The sequence below is a fragment of the Aphis gossypii genome, chromosome 1 (assembly GCF_020184175.1).
Source record: "Aphis gossypii isolate Hap1 chromosome 1, ASM2018417v2, whole genome shotgun sequence".
NCBI classification, from domain to species: domain Eukaryota; kingdom Metazoa; phylum Arthropoda; class Insecta; order Hemiptera; family Aphididae; genus Aphis; species Aphis gossypii.
In genome coordinates this window covers 66,718,418-66,734,407 of record NC_065530.1, presented here as the reverse complement: position 1 = coordinate 66,734,407, position 15,990 = coordinate 66,718,418, and the positions used below count along the sequence as shown (strand labels likewise).

Below are 15,990 nucleotides of genomic sequence, written 5' to 3'. Positions count from 1 at the left end.
ATAAATATTTAAGGTCATTAATTTTACTTGTAGTAACTATTGTGGTAGTTTAATATAATTTTTTCTGAAAATATTACATTTATAATTTCATAGAAATACATTATGTTAAAATAAATAATTTAAAATATCAATAATTAGAGCATGATTGTTGAATTTAATGTTTTTGTTGGAAAGGGGCTTTTTTTTCCATATTTTCAGATTTATCACATCTATTCAGTGTTTATTTCAGAGAGGTGACCGGGGGAGCGGGAAATACCCCTGGAGAAAAATATATATCCCCCCGAAAAAAAGTATGACATTATTACATAAATTGTATATTGTGATGCGATTTCTTGGCATACCCCCTTGAAAATTTTTCGATACCCTCCCGAGATAAAAGGTCTGAAAATAATAAACACTGCATCTGCTGTAGCGAGCCATGTATGATCAACCGTGAACAGATGTTGAAGTAATGGAATAAATAAATGGTGAAAATATTTCAATGTTTTTTAAATTGTAAACAAAACCAAATTCATATAACTAAATCCAGACATAAACTGGTGTGGAGGTACTCGCTATAATTCTTTAACTCTGGTAAATCACGCCTAAAGAATTCCTTTCTCTTCTTGTTTTTTTTCTGTTTATATTTCATTAAAGTTTCCTTGAAATCTAGTCATCTAAACTTGTTGTTCACAGAAATACATTTTTTGACACTTAGAAAATTAACATAGGTAATTATTAAGAAAGCCAGTGAAGGATGGTAAATTACAGAATTTTACAATATTCTATGTTTTAACTGTAAATAGACAATAGTTACAATATATACATATAATATAAGATTTAATTTACAATTATTATTATAAAGGTGATATAATTATAAAAGGTCGCGAGGGCATCCGTGCTTGAAACGACGCATTCAAAAGGTGGGACATTTAGTTTATAAAACTTAACACTGCTAGCAGAATGTATAAAGTTGAAGAAGTGAATTGCTAATTTTTTTTTTTTTTTGTAATCAGTTATAGAGGGTAGCTGGAAGTCCGTGTGCAGTGCAGCATTAGGTACAAATCATTAATCATGGGGCATTTTTAATATTTTCCTCAGAAACAGTTTATGTCATTTATAAGTTTTCAAACTCAGACATACGTATAATGATTATTCTATATTCCCATGGAAGCGGTCCTCACTACGCGGTTCTTTCAAATTTATTGTGGGCCGTTCTAAAATTAAATTGTACATTCTAAAATCCAAAATTCTACAAACAGTGGATAGTATGAAATACTTATTTTATAATTGTAATTAATAATTATTATTATTATATTTATATTATATAATAATAAAATGATGGTTACCTAACTGCTGTGACTTTTTATCTAATCTTATTATTTTTGTTTATTTTATCTTTCTATTTTCAACTTGTACCTATTGAATTACCAATTGGAGTGTTGGACAGATAAATAGGTTCCTACGATTATGAGTTATAGTCTAAAACATTTGTGTTATTACTCATTCGAGCGTTGAATTTTTTCCTACAATAAGTTACAATACCCTTTCTAACAAAACATTCTGTCTTACTTCATTATTCTCCGCTAAATTTAGTGAACAGCTGTACATTTTTTATATTTTTAACCAGATATTGTCATTAAAAATGTATACTGCTTAGCCGCCTGCAAGTAATTTTCAAAAATTACACTTGGCCAGCCCTTTCTAAAATCCTAGTGAGAACCGCTGTCTTATTTATGGTCTCATGGCATCCGAATGACGGTCTATACCAAGGATGGCCAACGAGAAGAGACTCGCGAGCCACCAAATGTCATGTATTAATAAATATGGAAGAGCCAAAGTGTAAAAAAAAGGTCATATTATTATATAGTACATAAATTTATATTGGCACCCCTGATCTATACCAAGCACAGTGTCAGCATTTTTTTTTTTTTAGAGGGGTAGTAAAGGGCAAGTCAATTTTTTGAAGAGGCGAGCCCAACAATTTTATTTCTGTTAAATAAAAAAGAAAAAATTTTGATTTATGTATCAGTAAATAGTAAATACTGCGTATAAGTGCATTTTTCCGTACAACATAAATTTATTACTTATTAGTAATATTTCTAAAAATAAGATTTTAATATAAAATATTTTTCTATTGTGACAATATTACCGAATAATCGTCGATTAAAATGCTTTATGTAAAATTAAACCATGATGGCATGATCCGAGACATTCTGAGTGGTTAAAACCACGGTATTGTTAGATTACTACTCGAGTAGGTAATGACACAATGTTGTTCAACAATTGTTTAAATTATAATTTAATTTAGGGAATTAACTTGGTCTGTTGGGCACGGTCACACACCATTTATAAAATATCGAGGGAACAAGAACTTATCCCGGGGGAGGCAGTCGTCCGCTCTTGCCTTCCCACTTGGCGCCGTCCCTGCAATCTACCCACACTCGTCAACCACGACCGTTGCGCTAGCATTTTCTAGAAATGTTATTCTATCGCTGTCATCGACTATAGGCCTGCAATACATTGCTATTAAAATATTAGCATAATATGCGGACGCGGATGGTGTCGGATCATTTCCCGATTATTCACGATGTGTGATTCCTTTTTTTATTAGGTACCTATCTACTAATGGAACTATTCTGTATTTTTACGCCTATCTAGTTTCCAACTCGGGTTTGAAATCGTACATTTAAAAAAATGATCATAACTTATACTTAAAAATAATAATATCAATAAAAGGCTACGTAGTACCCTTGATAATAATCTTACCTTTATTGTTTTTTTTAATAGGTCAATTCACTCTTATATATCAAAACTAACAGCACGCTATGGAAACTGGTAAACGAAAATTTGCTATGTGGTACGTGTGTAAAACGAAGACAACGCTTACGGATACGACAGTCCTTTTAAGACTAAGTAATTGAACGTTAAAGCCTACATCGCAGTACTTATATGTATCATATTTAAAATAAAATATATTTTATAAACACGATGACATTTTTAAAACAATAAAACATTTAGTTTATTTTATGCTACTGTCTATCTATAATTTATAAAGGTATTAATAAATAATAATTAGTAACATTAATATATTTAACCTGACCAGGAGCAGATAGGGCTATTTATGTTACCGGGAATTAAATTTAAGGGCTCAACATTTTTTTGCTCGCTTTGCTCGGAATGTGTTTTTAAAAAAATAAATGTATATTCTTACTCTCATATTATTTTATTAAAGTATTTAGTCATAATTAATACATTAATTTTTTTTTTATAGATCACTTTAAGCAACAACCTTATCAATAATATCGTTAAAGTTAATTTTAATTACCTAACATTTATTTTTCAATACTCATTATTTACTAATACAATTAAGGTTTCTAAATGATCTTGTGACAATGGACAATTGAATAATCTTTTACATAAGTACCAAGTTTTTGTAATCACTAATCGACAGTATTCTCATTTCCTTACCAGTTACATCACGATCATGCTCTAAAGATATAAGATATTACATCATTATAATAATACTATTTATGGCTGATTGCTGATTGGTACTTCATATTAATATATTATATTCATTATCCATAATAAACATAACATACTACAGAAAAGAGAAAAGTACTACGATTTCATGTATTGCAGTTAATGTAAAGCCGTAGATGTATATAAGTATTTATTTTATTATTAATTATACACCAAATACCAATAAAAATTTTAGATTTTATAATTATTTTATAATAGTTAAGATTTTTATGTCAAATAAATTATGGGAGAAATACGTTTGGGCGCATTTACCCAAAACAGAACACTTTACACCCTAAAGTTTAGGGGGTAGGTAAATCCATAACACGTTTGGTCGTAATCTTTCCCTTTATAATACATAGTATGTTTGGTCGCATTTATTTCTTTGCATATATATTAACATATTTTACTAAATCTGAGCCTATTAGCGTTACTCAAAAGACACTACGAGGAGGTTGTCTCAATAGTTTTTCAAAAATGTTAAAAGATTTTTGTTTTGAAAACCTAATTTAATTTTTTTATTTTTTATTTATTAATTTTATTCTATATTATAATCGTTCCTATTAATTAATTACTTTTTTTCTCCGCAAAACGTGGTCCTAATTTTCTTATTTAGTTTAATATAGGCTTATATAAGTCTTATAATATATTTATATTATTAATATTATTTATAAGTTATAATATAAGACTTTCGATTACTAGTTGCAGTACCTATTGTGCCCAAATGTGTCTTCATAAATGCGCCCAAACGGGTCATTCCCATAAATTATACATGCTCCTAATATATTAGAATAATTTGTAGGCTGTAGCAAAATCATTTTCAAGAATAAACGAGGCCAGTGCATGAATAGGTAATTTTTAAATTGTATAAATGTTATATGCAGTTGGCTCGTTAAATCTAAACTTATGTCTGATTGATACATTTGTATGAAATCATATGATTTTTTAACAACAATTTCATCTGGTTTCATACCGGCGATTTTAAACTGCGTCTAAAATATAGATTAACACAAAATCACACAACATGTAAACATGTGCTTGGATAAAATTTAAAAAAATCAATATAGCTATAATTTTTCAAAATTATCTTTAATGTATACTATTAATTCGTTACAGCCATTTAATATGAATAATTAAAACTAAAATCAAATTAGGAATTAAAAAAAAAATTATAATTTAAAAAAAGTAAAATAATTATAAATAATAACATATTCATCAATTAGAATTTGACCACTTCTTTCAAAACTTTTCTATGAATATGAAAATATTTGGATGAGTTATATAAAGCTAGAATTAAAGTGAGAATGAAAATACTCGCATACATTATAGTGGTTAAAAGTTAGTTCTGCTGATGCTTTAAAAAATTATTTAATAAATAGGTAATACACATAGTACGTCGAAATTCAAATTATACAGGAGAGACATAAAACTTATTTTGTGTAACTATTATTATGTTCTCTTTTCGAAATAAATGAAATAAAGGTACACGTCATACTGTTAGTTGTTACCATAGGTCATAGGAACATTTAGATATATGTTTATTTCATTTTCACACCAAATAGTGTGTGTTTAGGTACAAATAACATATTTCTGTAAAATCTTAAAATGTCAAAATATTGGACATGTTCCCTAACAAAAGTGGTCAGTGGCGTACCGACTGGGGGTTTTAGGGGTTTAACATGTAGCCATGTAGGTATAACTCTTTTATGAAATATTACATTAATAATATTTTAAACATACCATATAGGTACATAAATAATAACCTCTTCGTAAACGAATTCTGCGTACGCCACTGAAAGTGTTGCTAAAATCTTCAGCAAACTGTCAGATATAACAGTAAAAAATTTGCTGACGATACGTTGAAAGGTGTGGATTTGTATGCATGACAAAAAATCGGCACTATAATAGATAATTTATAATTGAATTTAAATTTAACTGACCCATTATAGATTTACAGTGACTCACTCAATGACGAGTTACACTTGATTCCTATTATACACTTATAATACACTTATGTACATCAGAACCGTTACATAATTATAAATTATAACACCTATAGGTAGATACTTTATTCCATTATCTTCTTGAAAATCTTGAAAGACTGATTAGAATTCAGAATGTGTAAAATTGTCTTTAAAAACTGTTAAGGTTTATTAACTAAGGTTAACTTGGACATATTAATATCACAGAATAATAATTGTTATTAACTAGATTTCGTTCCCTGGAATTTAGTTTGACAGGGCTTCGTAAAATGTACCAATAATATTTAAAAATATGTCAGAATTCCAAGTTGAAAGTTGTAATTAATTAATATTATAGGTACCTATATACGTCCTTCTGTATAAATAGGTACTAATGTACTATAAATTAAAAATTTACTACTCACCTAATTTACAGATACAAGTATTTTAGTTTTTAAATGATTTAAATAGTAGTTTTGTTTTGTGCCTAATTCATAGTAACTATACCTCTTTTTACGTGTACAGACAATTTCAATGTACCTACCTATACATACTATAACATAAATATTTTATAATTTAAATAGGTATTATTAAAGTTATTTAAGTTATTTTCTATGATTAGGTATGTGTCATTGAGACCATGCATGTGCGACTTCTTTTGTATTATAATTTTAAATTCAATTTATCAGAATAAATACGCTTTAGAGGTTGAATTTTAAAAAGTCCTATCTTAATAATGGTCGTTTACGTTGAATAAGGAACATCTGTGCTACATTTTAAGTCTCTTACCCACTACCCTCAGTGGTTTACTTTTAGGCTGTGCGTTGATATCTTAGCAAATACATACATGATGAATATATATAATAATATATCGTATATAGTATTTGATTTTAGTCAGTTTGTCCTTATTTATATATATAGATAGATAAAAACAATATTTATTCTGTGATAAAGCGCAGTACCATTGCGCACCATTTCACTAATTTGAATTTTCACTTAATAATGAATGATAAGACGGCTATCTGGTATGGTTATATATATTTGAACACAGAATATTAATTGATATTTCTCAGTGCCTCTGTGGTTTCAAGAGCTTCTTCGTGTTAAATATATCGTCTGACGTCTATCAATTTTAATAATTTAATAAATAATATTATTCAAGAATCAAGAAGTTCATTTATTTTTATGAGACATGTGTGATGTGTCATTAGTGGATAAATAAAATTGTATTTTTATAAGTCTAATCAACTTTTATAATAATTCCATATTACTTAAAATACTATTAGATTAATTTAATATTCTTAATCATGTGCGACAAAATCAAAATGCCTTGCATTCCTGTAGCATTCACAGTAACACCTATGATAGGTGGTTTCATTGGAGGTATTTTTGTTCGGAAAAATATCAAAGGATGGTACGAGGTAATCATAAATTATATTTTTTAATATTTTAATCATTTTATCTATTACAAAAGATGTAGTATAATTTATATTCCTGTTATAGACACTAAATCGACCATCCTGGAGACCTCCAAATTATATGTTTGGGCCAGTTTGGACTACTTTGTATTTAGGAATGGGATATGCGTCATATAGGGTATACCGTTGTGGAGGTGGATTTTCTGGTGAGATTATACCTAATGATAATATAAAAGCTTAAGTTGATCATTTACAATTTTTGAATTAAAGGTGCAGCAAAACTTCCTTTGGCATTATACGCATCACAATTGGTTTTGAATTGGGCATGGTCACCTTTATTCTTTGAGTTTCATCAGTTAAAATGGGTATAGTTTATACAGATAACATTTTAAAATCAATAACTATGCTTTGTAATTTTTTATTAATTTTAACAAATCATTATTTTTGTTTCAGAGTTTGATTGAAATTTGTCTTTTGTGGACAAATGTAGCTGGTTGCATTGTAACATTTTATAAAGTAAACAAGGTGGCCAGTTATTTGATGATTCCATACTTAGGTTGGTTGTCATTAGCAACAGCATTGACATATAACATATATAAAAATAACCCTGAAGTATCAGACAAAGTTAATGATGAATAATATTGTATTATCAACTATAAGTTAACATAATATTATTTTTATTAGGTATTAAAATTTAAATTGTCATCACATGGTTATATAAATATATGTTATTTGTTTTAAGTTCAATTTAAAATCATGGGTGTACACAGGGAGTGATGGAATTTGATATTTTAGTTTTTAAGATTAATATTGATGAATTTATTAATATTTTAAACTTTATAATCTTGATTTGTATGCTATAAATAGTTACCTATAACACAGTTTCTAAACATTTTTTTTTATTAACATTTAAAAAAATGTTTAGTTAATATTAATTTTTTATGAATATTTAAAAAACTGTAGATGATATGTTTGTTTAATTGGATTTAATGATTTTTCATTAAATTATGATAGTTGTTTTGTTATAAATCAAAAAAAGATTTTAAGTTATTAATAGACACTTTAAATTTATGACCATAAATGTAAATTGTTAAGTATAGAAATCCTAATGGTGAATTGTTTAACTTTGAATTATGTCTACCTAATTATATTTTTTAAATAATTTTCAATAAAAATATATATACATTTGTTTTATTGTATTGATTTGCAATTGTTTAAATAATTATTTAAAAAAAAAAAAAATAAAACTGTTTAAAAACTGGAAACCAAACTGTTCGATTCAAATGTCTTACTATTGATTATGTTAAGGACAAAATGTCTGTAAGTTCAATTATTTTATTGGAATTACTTTATTTGTTATTAATTATTACTGTATTTAACCTTGATTATTATTTATTATGTACCTAAACATTTCATTAATTTTTTAACTTAATAAAGATTTTTTTTTTTAAATGTATTTTTTTTTTTTTTTTTTTGATTTCCAAACAGGCACCCATATGTTCTAAATACATAAATACATACCTTACTCATTACTGTTTTAGAAAATATATTATAATGTAAGTATCGAGGTGATTATATTAATATTATTGTATGTAATAATGTATTTCCATTGAATATATAAAAACATGAATTATAATTAAGATAACCTATGTCTATTAATTGTTATTTTGATTTTTACAAGTGCTAATTTTGATTAGAGATCTTGGTTATGTCACTGAATAAATGGAATTAGTATATTCTGTAAACATTTCAAGCAGTAGTCAGTAATATAGTTAAATAAAAAAATTAATTTAACCTGTTATCAAGTTATCTACTCAATGTTTGAGTTTCTGATCTTGATATGCAGTATCAATTTATTATTTTTTTATCTGTTATCATTTTAGATGTACACAATGCACATCACTTTTACAGTATTACTATTCAATCAAGTATTCTCTACGACTCTACTTCTCTAGTTCTCAACTCAATCATCACTATAGAGTATAGGTGTAGCTACGGACTCACGACAAGTTTCAAATGCTATTTGAATACAATTCTAAGTTTTTTACACCTAAGTTTAGATCTGATTGATTATAATTTCCACTATATTGAGGATAATTATTATAACTTATAAGAGTACATTACTATAAGATATTATCAGATTATTATTTACCTATTTAATTACAGACTACAGTGTAACAGAACATTATTATTTATTGTCACTACTGTGCAATTATTTTCATTCAGTATCATACATTATATTTTGTATAAATATAATTTTTAAATAATTATTTATTAATATGGATTCATTAATAAAAAGTGTTGGTGAGAATGATTATCAACCCGAAAAATGTATGTACAATGTAACATTTTCAGGTAACAAAAAATATTCATTTATGATTCATGTATTAATTTAGATGTCAAAGAATTATCTCAGAGATGTATGGGTCCTGAAGAATTATTACAACAGAAAACTAACGTACAATCTTTGGGTGAGCAAATTAACACGATGCTCAAGAAAAATGTGTTCTACAATTATATTCAGTTTATTGATACCGCCAAAGAAATAGCTAGTAAGTTCTCAAAAAAAAAACATTTTTATTTAATCAGTATCTATAATTAATTATAATCAATTTTATTTTATTTTATAGATTTAGAGGGTGAAATGTATCAATTGTCACATTTGCTAACTGAACAAGCATCATTACTTAATTCATTGGCTAGTTCTTCAATTGTTAGTGAACAAATTTCTAACTCTGGAAAAGAAGTGAATGGTGTTCAAAATGCTGAAGTAGATAATGTAATTGAAGAAAAAAGAGTTCAAAAATTGTTAAATATTATGGAAAGAGTAGAAAATTGCAATGTTAGTATTACTTACATATGATGTAGTTTTCAAGTAGTAATAATAGTAATAGTATGTATAATGAGTTTGCTTTAGAATTTAGTTGATGTTCCTGATCGTAAGTGTTTGCATGAAGGAGATTTATTAGAATTGGATCCTATTGAAAATACACCAGTCCAAAGAATTCATTGTTATCTATTTACTGATATTTGTATTGTTACCAGTTGGTTGTCTAGCAGGTAATTAGTAATTACAGTTCATAGCATGTACTACAATAGACTTTAAATTTTACTTATTTAATTTTAGACGAGGACCAGCTAGATATAGATTTCAGTCAATGTATGATTTATGTAATCTTGCTGTTGTAAATATTAAAGATATTAAAAATTCGTTTAAATTGCTTGCTTTTCCGGAAACAAGAGTTTTTCAAGCACCAAATACTGGTCTTAAGGTTAGTTTTTTTCAAATGTTATAAAATTAATTAAACATATCATTACTATTTATAGAATGATTGGTTATCAAAATTTGAAGTCGCCAAAAAGTCTCAAATCTCAGTTGAAAACAAAATGAAAACTACTGTTGATCATAAAATGATCCAAAGAGCAGATTCTATTCTACTAGTTCATAACTGTAAGAATTTAAGTTGACTTAATTTAAAATTAAGAATATATTTTAAGAACATAATATTTGAAGTAAATTAGTTATACTTAGCTAAACTTACCTGAAAATATTAACTATTTTTACCAAACACCCAGCTATTCGTATTTTGTTAATATTTTAGATTCTAAGTAGAGTGATGAATGTATTGATTTTATAATTATGTGTGTTTTTTTTTCCACTTTTTGGGACACTAAAAATGTTTTAATTTTTTCCAACTTAGCGGATAGTGTCTGGTAGAAAATTGTATTTAATTGGTACTTCAGAGATCAAAAGTAGTAGTGTAAAAATATAGTAGAGGTTAAATAGTTTTGTGAACACGGTAATCCAGACAACATGTAAATAGGTAATTTTTTAAGAATTTCATGAACATAATTTGCTATATATTTATTTACTTAGCAGTTTTTATGAAATGGATGGAAGTTAAAAACATGAAATGCTTTGAAATCTTATTACTATATCAAATCAAAGAATGTATTTTTAAATTAAAAACTGATTGTACTACAAAAAAAAAAAAAATCACTCATAAATAATTTATAAAAAGTTAAAACCTGTACTTAAAAAAAAAAAAATTATAATTTATATATTTAATAACTATAGGTAGTGTAACAACATTTCTTAGTCATTTTAATGGTTCAAGAAATTATTAATTTAGATAACATTTGGTCTAAATTCATCCGGAATATCGAAGCTTTATCTGTCTAAAAACAATTTTTATGCAAAATCAATTGTTGGCTAACTTGATTTTGGTGTATTTCAAAAATAAATAAGCATACCAATTTGAAGGTCTGCCAAATTTTTCAAAAAAAAATTGTTTAAACATCACATTATTTTCAACATATTTTAACTCTGAGCTATTTATATAATTTTAACATTTTTTTTCTTCTATAAATCTATTAAAACATTAAAAAAAAAAAAATTTATGTGTGTGTCAGAGTTTGTATCTGGTGCTCAATATTGATATGTTAACATATAATATAGGCTCACTGTTTTCTTTTCCGCTATGTAGCACTCTCTGGAGATAACTGTTTTTAGGACTAGTCTTATTTTTGTTTGTTGACACTACCAATATGCCTTTACTCTTTCTAAGCTAGTTTTAGCCATTTTTTACTGTTAAACTTTTTCGCGACATTCAGTTTTTTCAGATTCACTATAGCACAATTGTTCTATTAAATTTTGCGCAGCATGTATACATAGGCAGCCATGACAACTATTAAACTTCCATTACAATTTTTGGTGACATTGAATTTATACCAATTCACTATAGACCAATTGGGGGGGTTGCGCTTAAAGATGTTAAAACATTAAAAATTTACAATATAAATATTATATTAAAATGAGTATCACACATCAAAGAACAATGAATAATACCTAATTTAAATGTTTAGATGATGTATGATTAAAAAAAAAAAATGCAGCCCTTAAAATTTTCAATGTATGTCATTATTAGTTCTTTTTTGGTATGTACATTTGGTTTTGGTAACCTATTACCTAACTAATATCTTATTTATAGAAAACTCATGGTTTTATCTTTTAGGCTCATTCACAAATTACTGTACTGTATAAAATTTTGAATATTCTAAATTACAAAATGTAATTATACAACACAGTGAGTTGTGATTGCAGCTTTAATATCTGCTTACACTACAGTGGTGGTGTTAAAATATAGCTAGAAACAATTTATATAGTCCACGATAGAAGGAAATAGAATTTTTCTACTTCTGTTATAATGTGTATAGACTTAATATTTGTGATCTGCTGTTAAGAATAATTTTTAAATAATTATTATTTTCCACATTTTACAGCATGAAATAATGAATAATGTTAACCTACATGTATAATATATTCTGTATATTATAATCTTTATATTTCTAAATATTATTGTGACCAAGGCTGGTGCAAGCAAATTTTTATGTGTAGGCAAAGATCAAAATTGCCACCTCTTGTTTTCTTATTTTTTCTTACATGCCGCTCCTATATATAAGTATAAATTTTACCGCCATAGGCTTGTGCTTAAATCACCTAAGCTTAAAACCAGTCCTGATTGTGACTAAACATGTTTATTAAATAAGTTTATTATCATTTTAGCATTTGAACCTGAAACACCAGAACTAGAATTACCAGAATGGATTGTTGATTTAGCAGATGATTTAGATGTATTAATTGCTCAAAGACATTTTGAAGATGCAAATTCTTTAATCAGTAAAGCCAAACAATACTTAGAAGAACACGGTGATAATATTTCAACATCAATTGAACAAGAAATAAAGTACATAATATTATTTTATACATTGCTTTTAATTATATTTTAAATAATTACTATTATTTTCTTAGATAATAACCAATTTTAATTAAAAGCACGTCATCTATGTACAGGATTCTTAATTCTTATAATTGTTTGTTTATGGTTAATATTAGAGTATATTTGATTTCAATTCATATTTCAATGCTATATTAATTATAAAACAAAAAAAAATCGAAATAAGAATAAGAATCTAGTACATATGTTAGTTATATTTGTTATGTTACATGTGTGTAAGACAGAGATGACATACAGATTATATAATTATTTTACTTCCTAAAGAAGCTGCAAAATAATTTAATCACTCTTATAAAAAAAATCGATAGCTTAAAAAACCAAACATAGTAATTAGTAACCTATAGTTACATTATTTTTGCAAGAATATAATATTTAAATTTAAGTAAATCAGTCGAATACATAAAAATAAATGTTATTAAAACAATAGCATATAAGTATAAGTATAAGTATGCTTACACAATTAAAAATATTATGTATAATTTGTTATAGTAAAAGATAAATAAGTTGTTAAATATTACAGAACCAAATTAGAAAATCGTATTCAAGCATTGACATTAGTTTTAACTAAAGAACTTCAAGTTTCTCCAGATAAGTCACATAAAGGTGGATTACGAGCAGCTCGAAGAGCAGTTAGAATATTAAATCAATTGGATAAATCTTCACAAGTATATAAAAATAATAATAATAATAATAAATAATTTTATTTATACTACTTGTATTTTATTATAGGCATGTGATTTGTTTTTGAAAGTTTGTTCAAATTTATTGAAATCTCAGTTACAGTATGTAAAACGTGATGGTGCTATGTCCTCATTTGTTAAAAAATATTCAATGGTGTTTTTTGGTACTACAATAGAAATTACTCATGAATTCTTATACAAAGCTTTCCCAAATAGCTCAGCTTGTGCTTCAGGTACTATTATTAATTTAAATTTACTGAATATAGCTTTATAATAACAATTTGTTTAGCTTTTATTTTGTGGACTATTCAAGAAGTCAATGACTTTATGATAATTTTAAACAAACATATGTTTGTTCCTCAAACATCACTGTCTAACTTATCTGAGTGTATAAAAGTGATACACAAGAATTGCCAAGAGGTAATATTAATGTTTATTTAATAGTAATTATATAGGGTTGGCACTAAAAAGTACTATAATACCTATTGATCCAAAATGTATGAAATATATTGTATAGAAAATTCAAAATTGGTTGTTATTTTATTTTTCTATAATAGTCTATGAAGTGCATTAAAACATAATATTATGTGTGCCTGATTATTTTCAGTTATGTGATTATGGAATAGATTTACAATTTCAAATTGATGGACAACTTAGAATTCCACTTACTAAATCAATAAATGATATTAAGGAAAAGACTATTGAAGTAATTAAAATGAGATTTTCTGAGGATAAATGGAAACCATTCAATCTAAAAACTAAACAACAGAGAGATAAAATAATTGAAGAATATACAAATTATGGTTTCTCAAACATTGAATCTTACAACAAAGGTTAATTTAGATTTGGAAATTGTGTTATTAGACACTTAAATAAATTTGAATACATTTTTAGGTGATTCGTGGATAATGTTAACTCAAAACACAATAACATTCACACGCACTTACTTATTACTACTAAATGATTGTTTAGTGTTATATTCAACTGATTTGGCAAATGTTATAGATCAACTACTCTATGAAGTTTTTGCAGCTCATTGTAATTATATAAAGAGCTCTATGAAAAATAAAAACTTTGTCAATGATGTAAGTATTTTCATATAAATAAACAATTGAACATTATTTAAAAACTAATTCTATATTTGAATTCACAGATAAATATTATTACAACAAATGCCAGATTTATCCTAGACATATTTTTATCTCATTGTTTTAAATTATATTCGGCATCTACTGGTAATGCAAACCCACAAATTCATACTCGTTTAAAATCAGAATTTGGTATAATTCCTACTCAAAATATAACTGGTTATATCTAAAATTTTATATATTTTGTTTTAATAAAATAGTAATATTGTTTCTAATGTTTTAATATTTACCTGTATTATATTTTCATAATATAATTATAATAATTAATTATTAATATTAATTATTATTTACATATTATGTATTATTTTATTTTTATGTTCAGCAGTTTTAATTGTATTTAATATTATTATTTATATACCCTTTTACTTAAATGTATTTATTTATTAAAATAATAATTTACTGACTGTTTTAATATTTTATGATAAAATGTAAATTGTTATTTATTTTTATATTATTAATTTATGAAAAAAAGCTACCAATTTAAATAATAAATAATACTTATTTAATAAATAGTAGTATAGGGTTATTTATAAAGATGATCTAAAGTATTTTGAACACCTAATTTATCAATGTAACTAGCAAAGTCCACGTTAATGAATTAATTTTGTACTTCAAAAATAAAAAAAACTGAATATACTTGTAAAAAGTTCAATATCCACAAGAAGAAACACATAATACATAAAGAAAATGTTAATCTAAAGGATTTTAAGAAATCTGTAGGTACCGAATTGATGATGGACATACTATACATTTTTCAATAAGCAAAATTGTTATTACTTAATTTATATTGTTGGCTATTTACATAGTTATATGTTAATCTATAAGTTTCTAGATAGAATCCAAACAAGTGTAACAACTATAAAGTAAATATATTTTTCTTCCTGGTGAATTTTTTTCTATGGGTATTTTTCTACAATTCAGTTAAACCTTATATTTTTCTAAAGATTTTGCAAATTTATTTTAGTTGTAATCTTACTTAAAATAATAATTATCTACCTATGGTTATAAATTCTTATTTGAGATTTGTGTTATACTTTTTATAGTAATTATTATATTATTCATTTATACATCTAATAAAGTAATAAATGTAAACTGTTTATATTATTAACCAAAGTTGTTAAACTTAGATTGATTAGAATTTGTATACTTCTTTTTTGAGAAATAAATTAAGTTTTATTATTTTCAATAACCGCCATAATGTGAATTCATTTCGTAAAAAATACATGATAAAATAGCCAATAGGTGACATACAAACATTTTTTCATTTACCTTTATAGAAATGTATTGTATTTAATTTTCAAATTCAAATTTTTTTTAATTTAATATTTTTAATTATTTAGTAGGTATTTACTATTGCTTAAGTAATTGTTAATATATAATGTAAAGCCCATATAATAATCAGGAAAATAATTACCGGGAACCTTACTATTAAGGACAAAATTTAACAATACGTCAATATTAATAAGAAATAATTATTTTTCAAC

General features: G+C 25.6%; 2 protein-coding genes and 1 long non-coding RNA gene across 4 annotated transcripts; all 3 read left to right on the top strand.

Moving 5' to 3' along the window:
* Positions 1-2,165: 2,165 nt before the first annotated feature.
* On the top strand, positions 2,166-2,971 carry LOC126549262 (uncharacterized). The gene is made up of 2 exons (XR_007603411.1): positions 2,166-2,593; positions 2,770-2,971. It is a non-coding gene; the product is annotated as an uncharacterized LOC126549262 (long non-coding RNA).
* Positions 2,972-6,495: 3,524 nt separating this feature from the next.
* LOC114132874 (translocator protein) lies at positions 6,496-8,329 on the top strand. Its single transcript, XM_027998472.2, has 4 exons — positions 6,496-6,883; positions 6,966-7,086; positions 7,151-7,245; positions 7,334-8,329. Exons 1-4 carry the CDS (start codon positions 6,770-6,772, stop codon positions 7,517-7,519), a joined length of 516 nt encoding a protein of 171 aa, XP_027854273.1. The 5' UTR covers positions 6,496-6,769; the 3' UTR covers positions 7,520-8,329.
* Positions 8,330-8,765: 436 nt separating this feature from the next.
* On the top strand, positions 8,766-15,399 carry LOC114132882 (exocyst complex component 8). 2 transcript variants are annotated; one of them, XM_027998485.2, is made up of 13 exons: positions 8,766-9,211; positions 9,277-9,432; positions 9,511-9,722; positions 9,798-9,940; positions 10,008-10,152; positions 10,208-10,331; positions 12,447-12,627; positions 13,199-13,343; positions 13,408-13,591; positions 13,648-13,778; positions 13,966-14,191; positions 14,253-14,443; positions 14,512-15,399. In XM_027998485.2, the coding sequence occupies exons 1-13, from the start codon at positions 9,160-9,162 to the stop codon at positions 14,674-14,676; spliced, it is 2,055 nt and encodes a 684-aa protein (XP_027854286.2). In that variant the 5' UTR covers positions 8,766-9,159; the 3' UTR covers positions 14,677-15,399. The 2 variants fall into 2 exon arrangements, with proteins under 2 accessions (XP_027854286.2, XP_027854287.2); XM_027998486.2 differs by lacking the exons at positions 9,798-9,940; positions 10,008-10,152.
* The last annotated feature ends 591 nt before the right edge of the window (positions 15,400-15,990 follow it).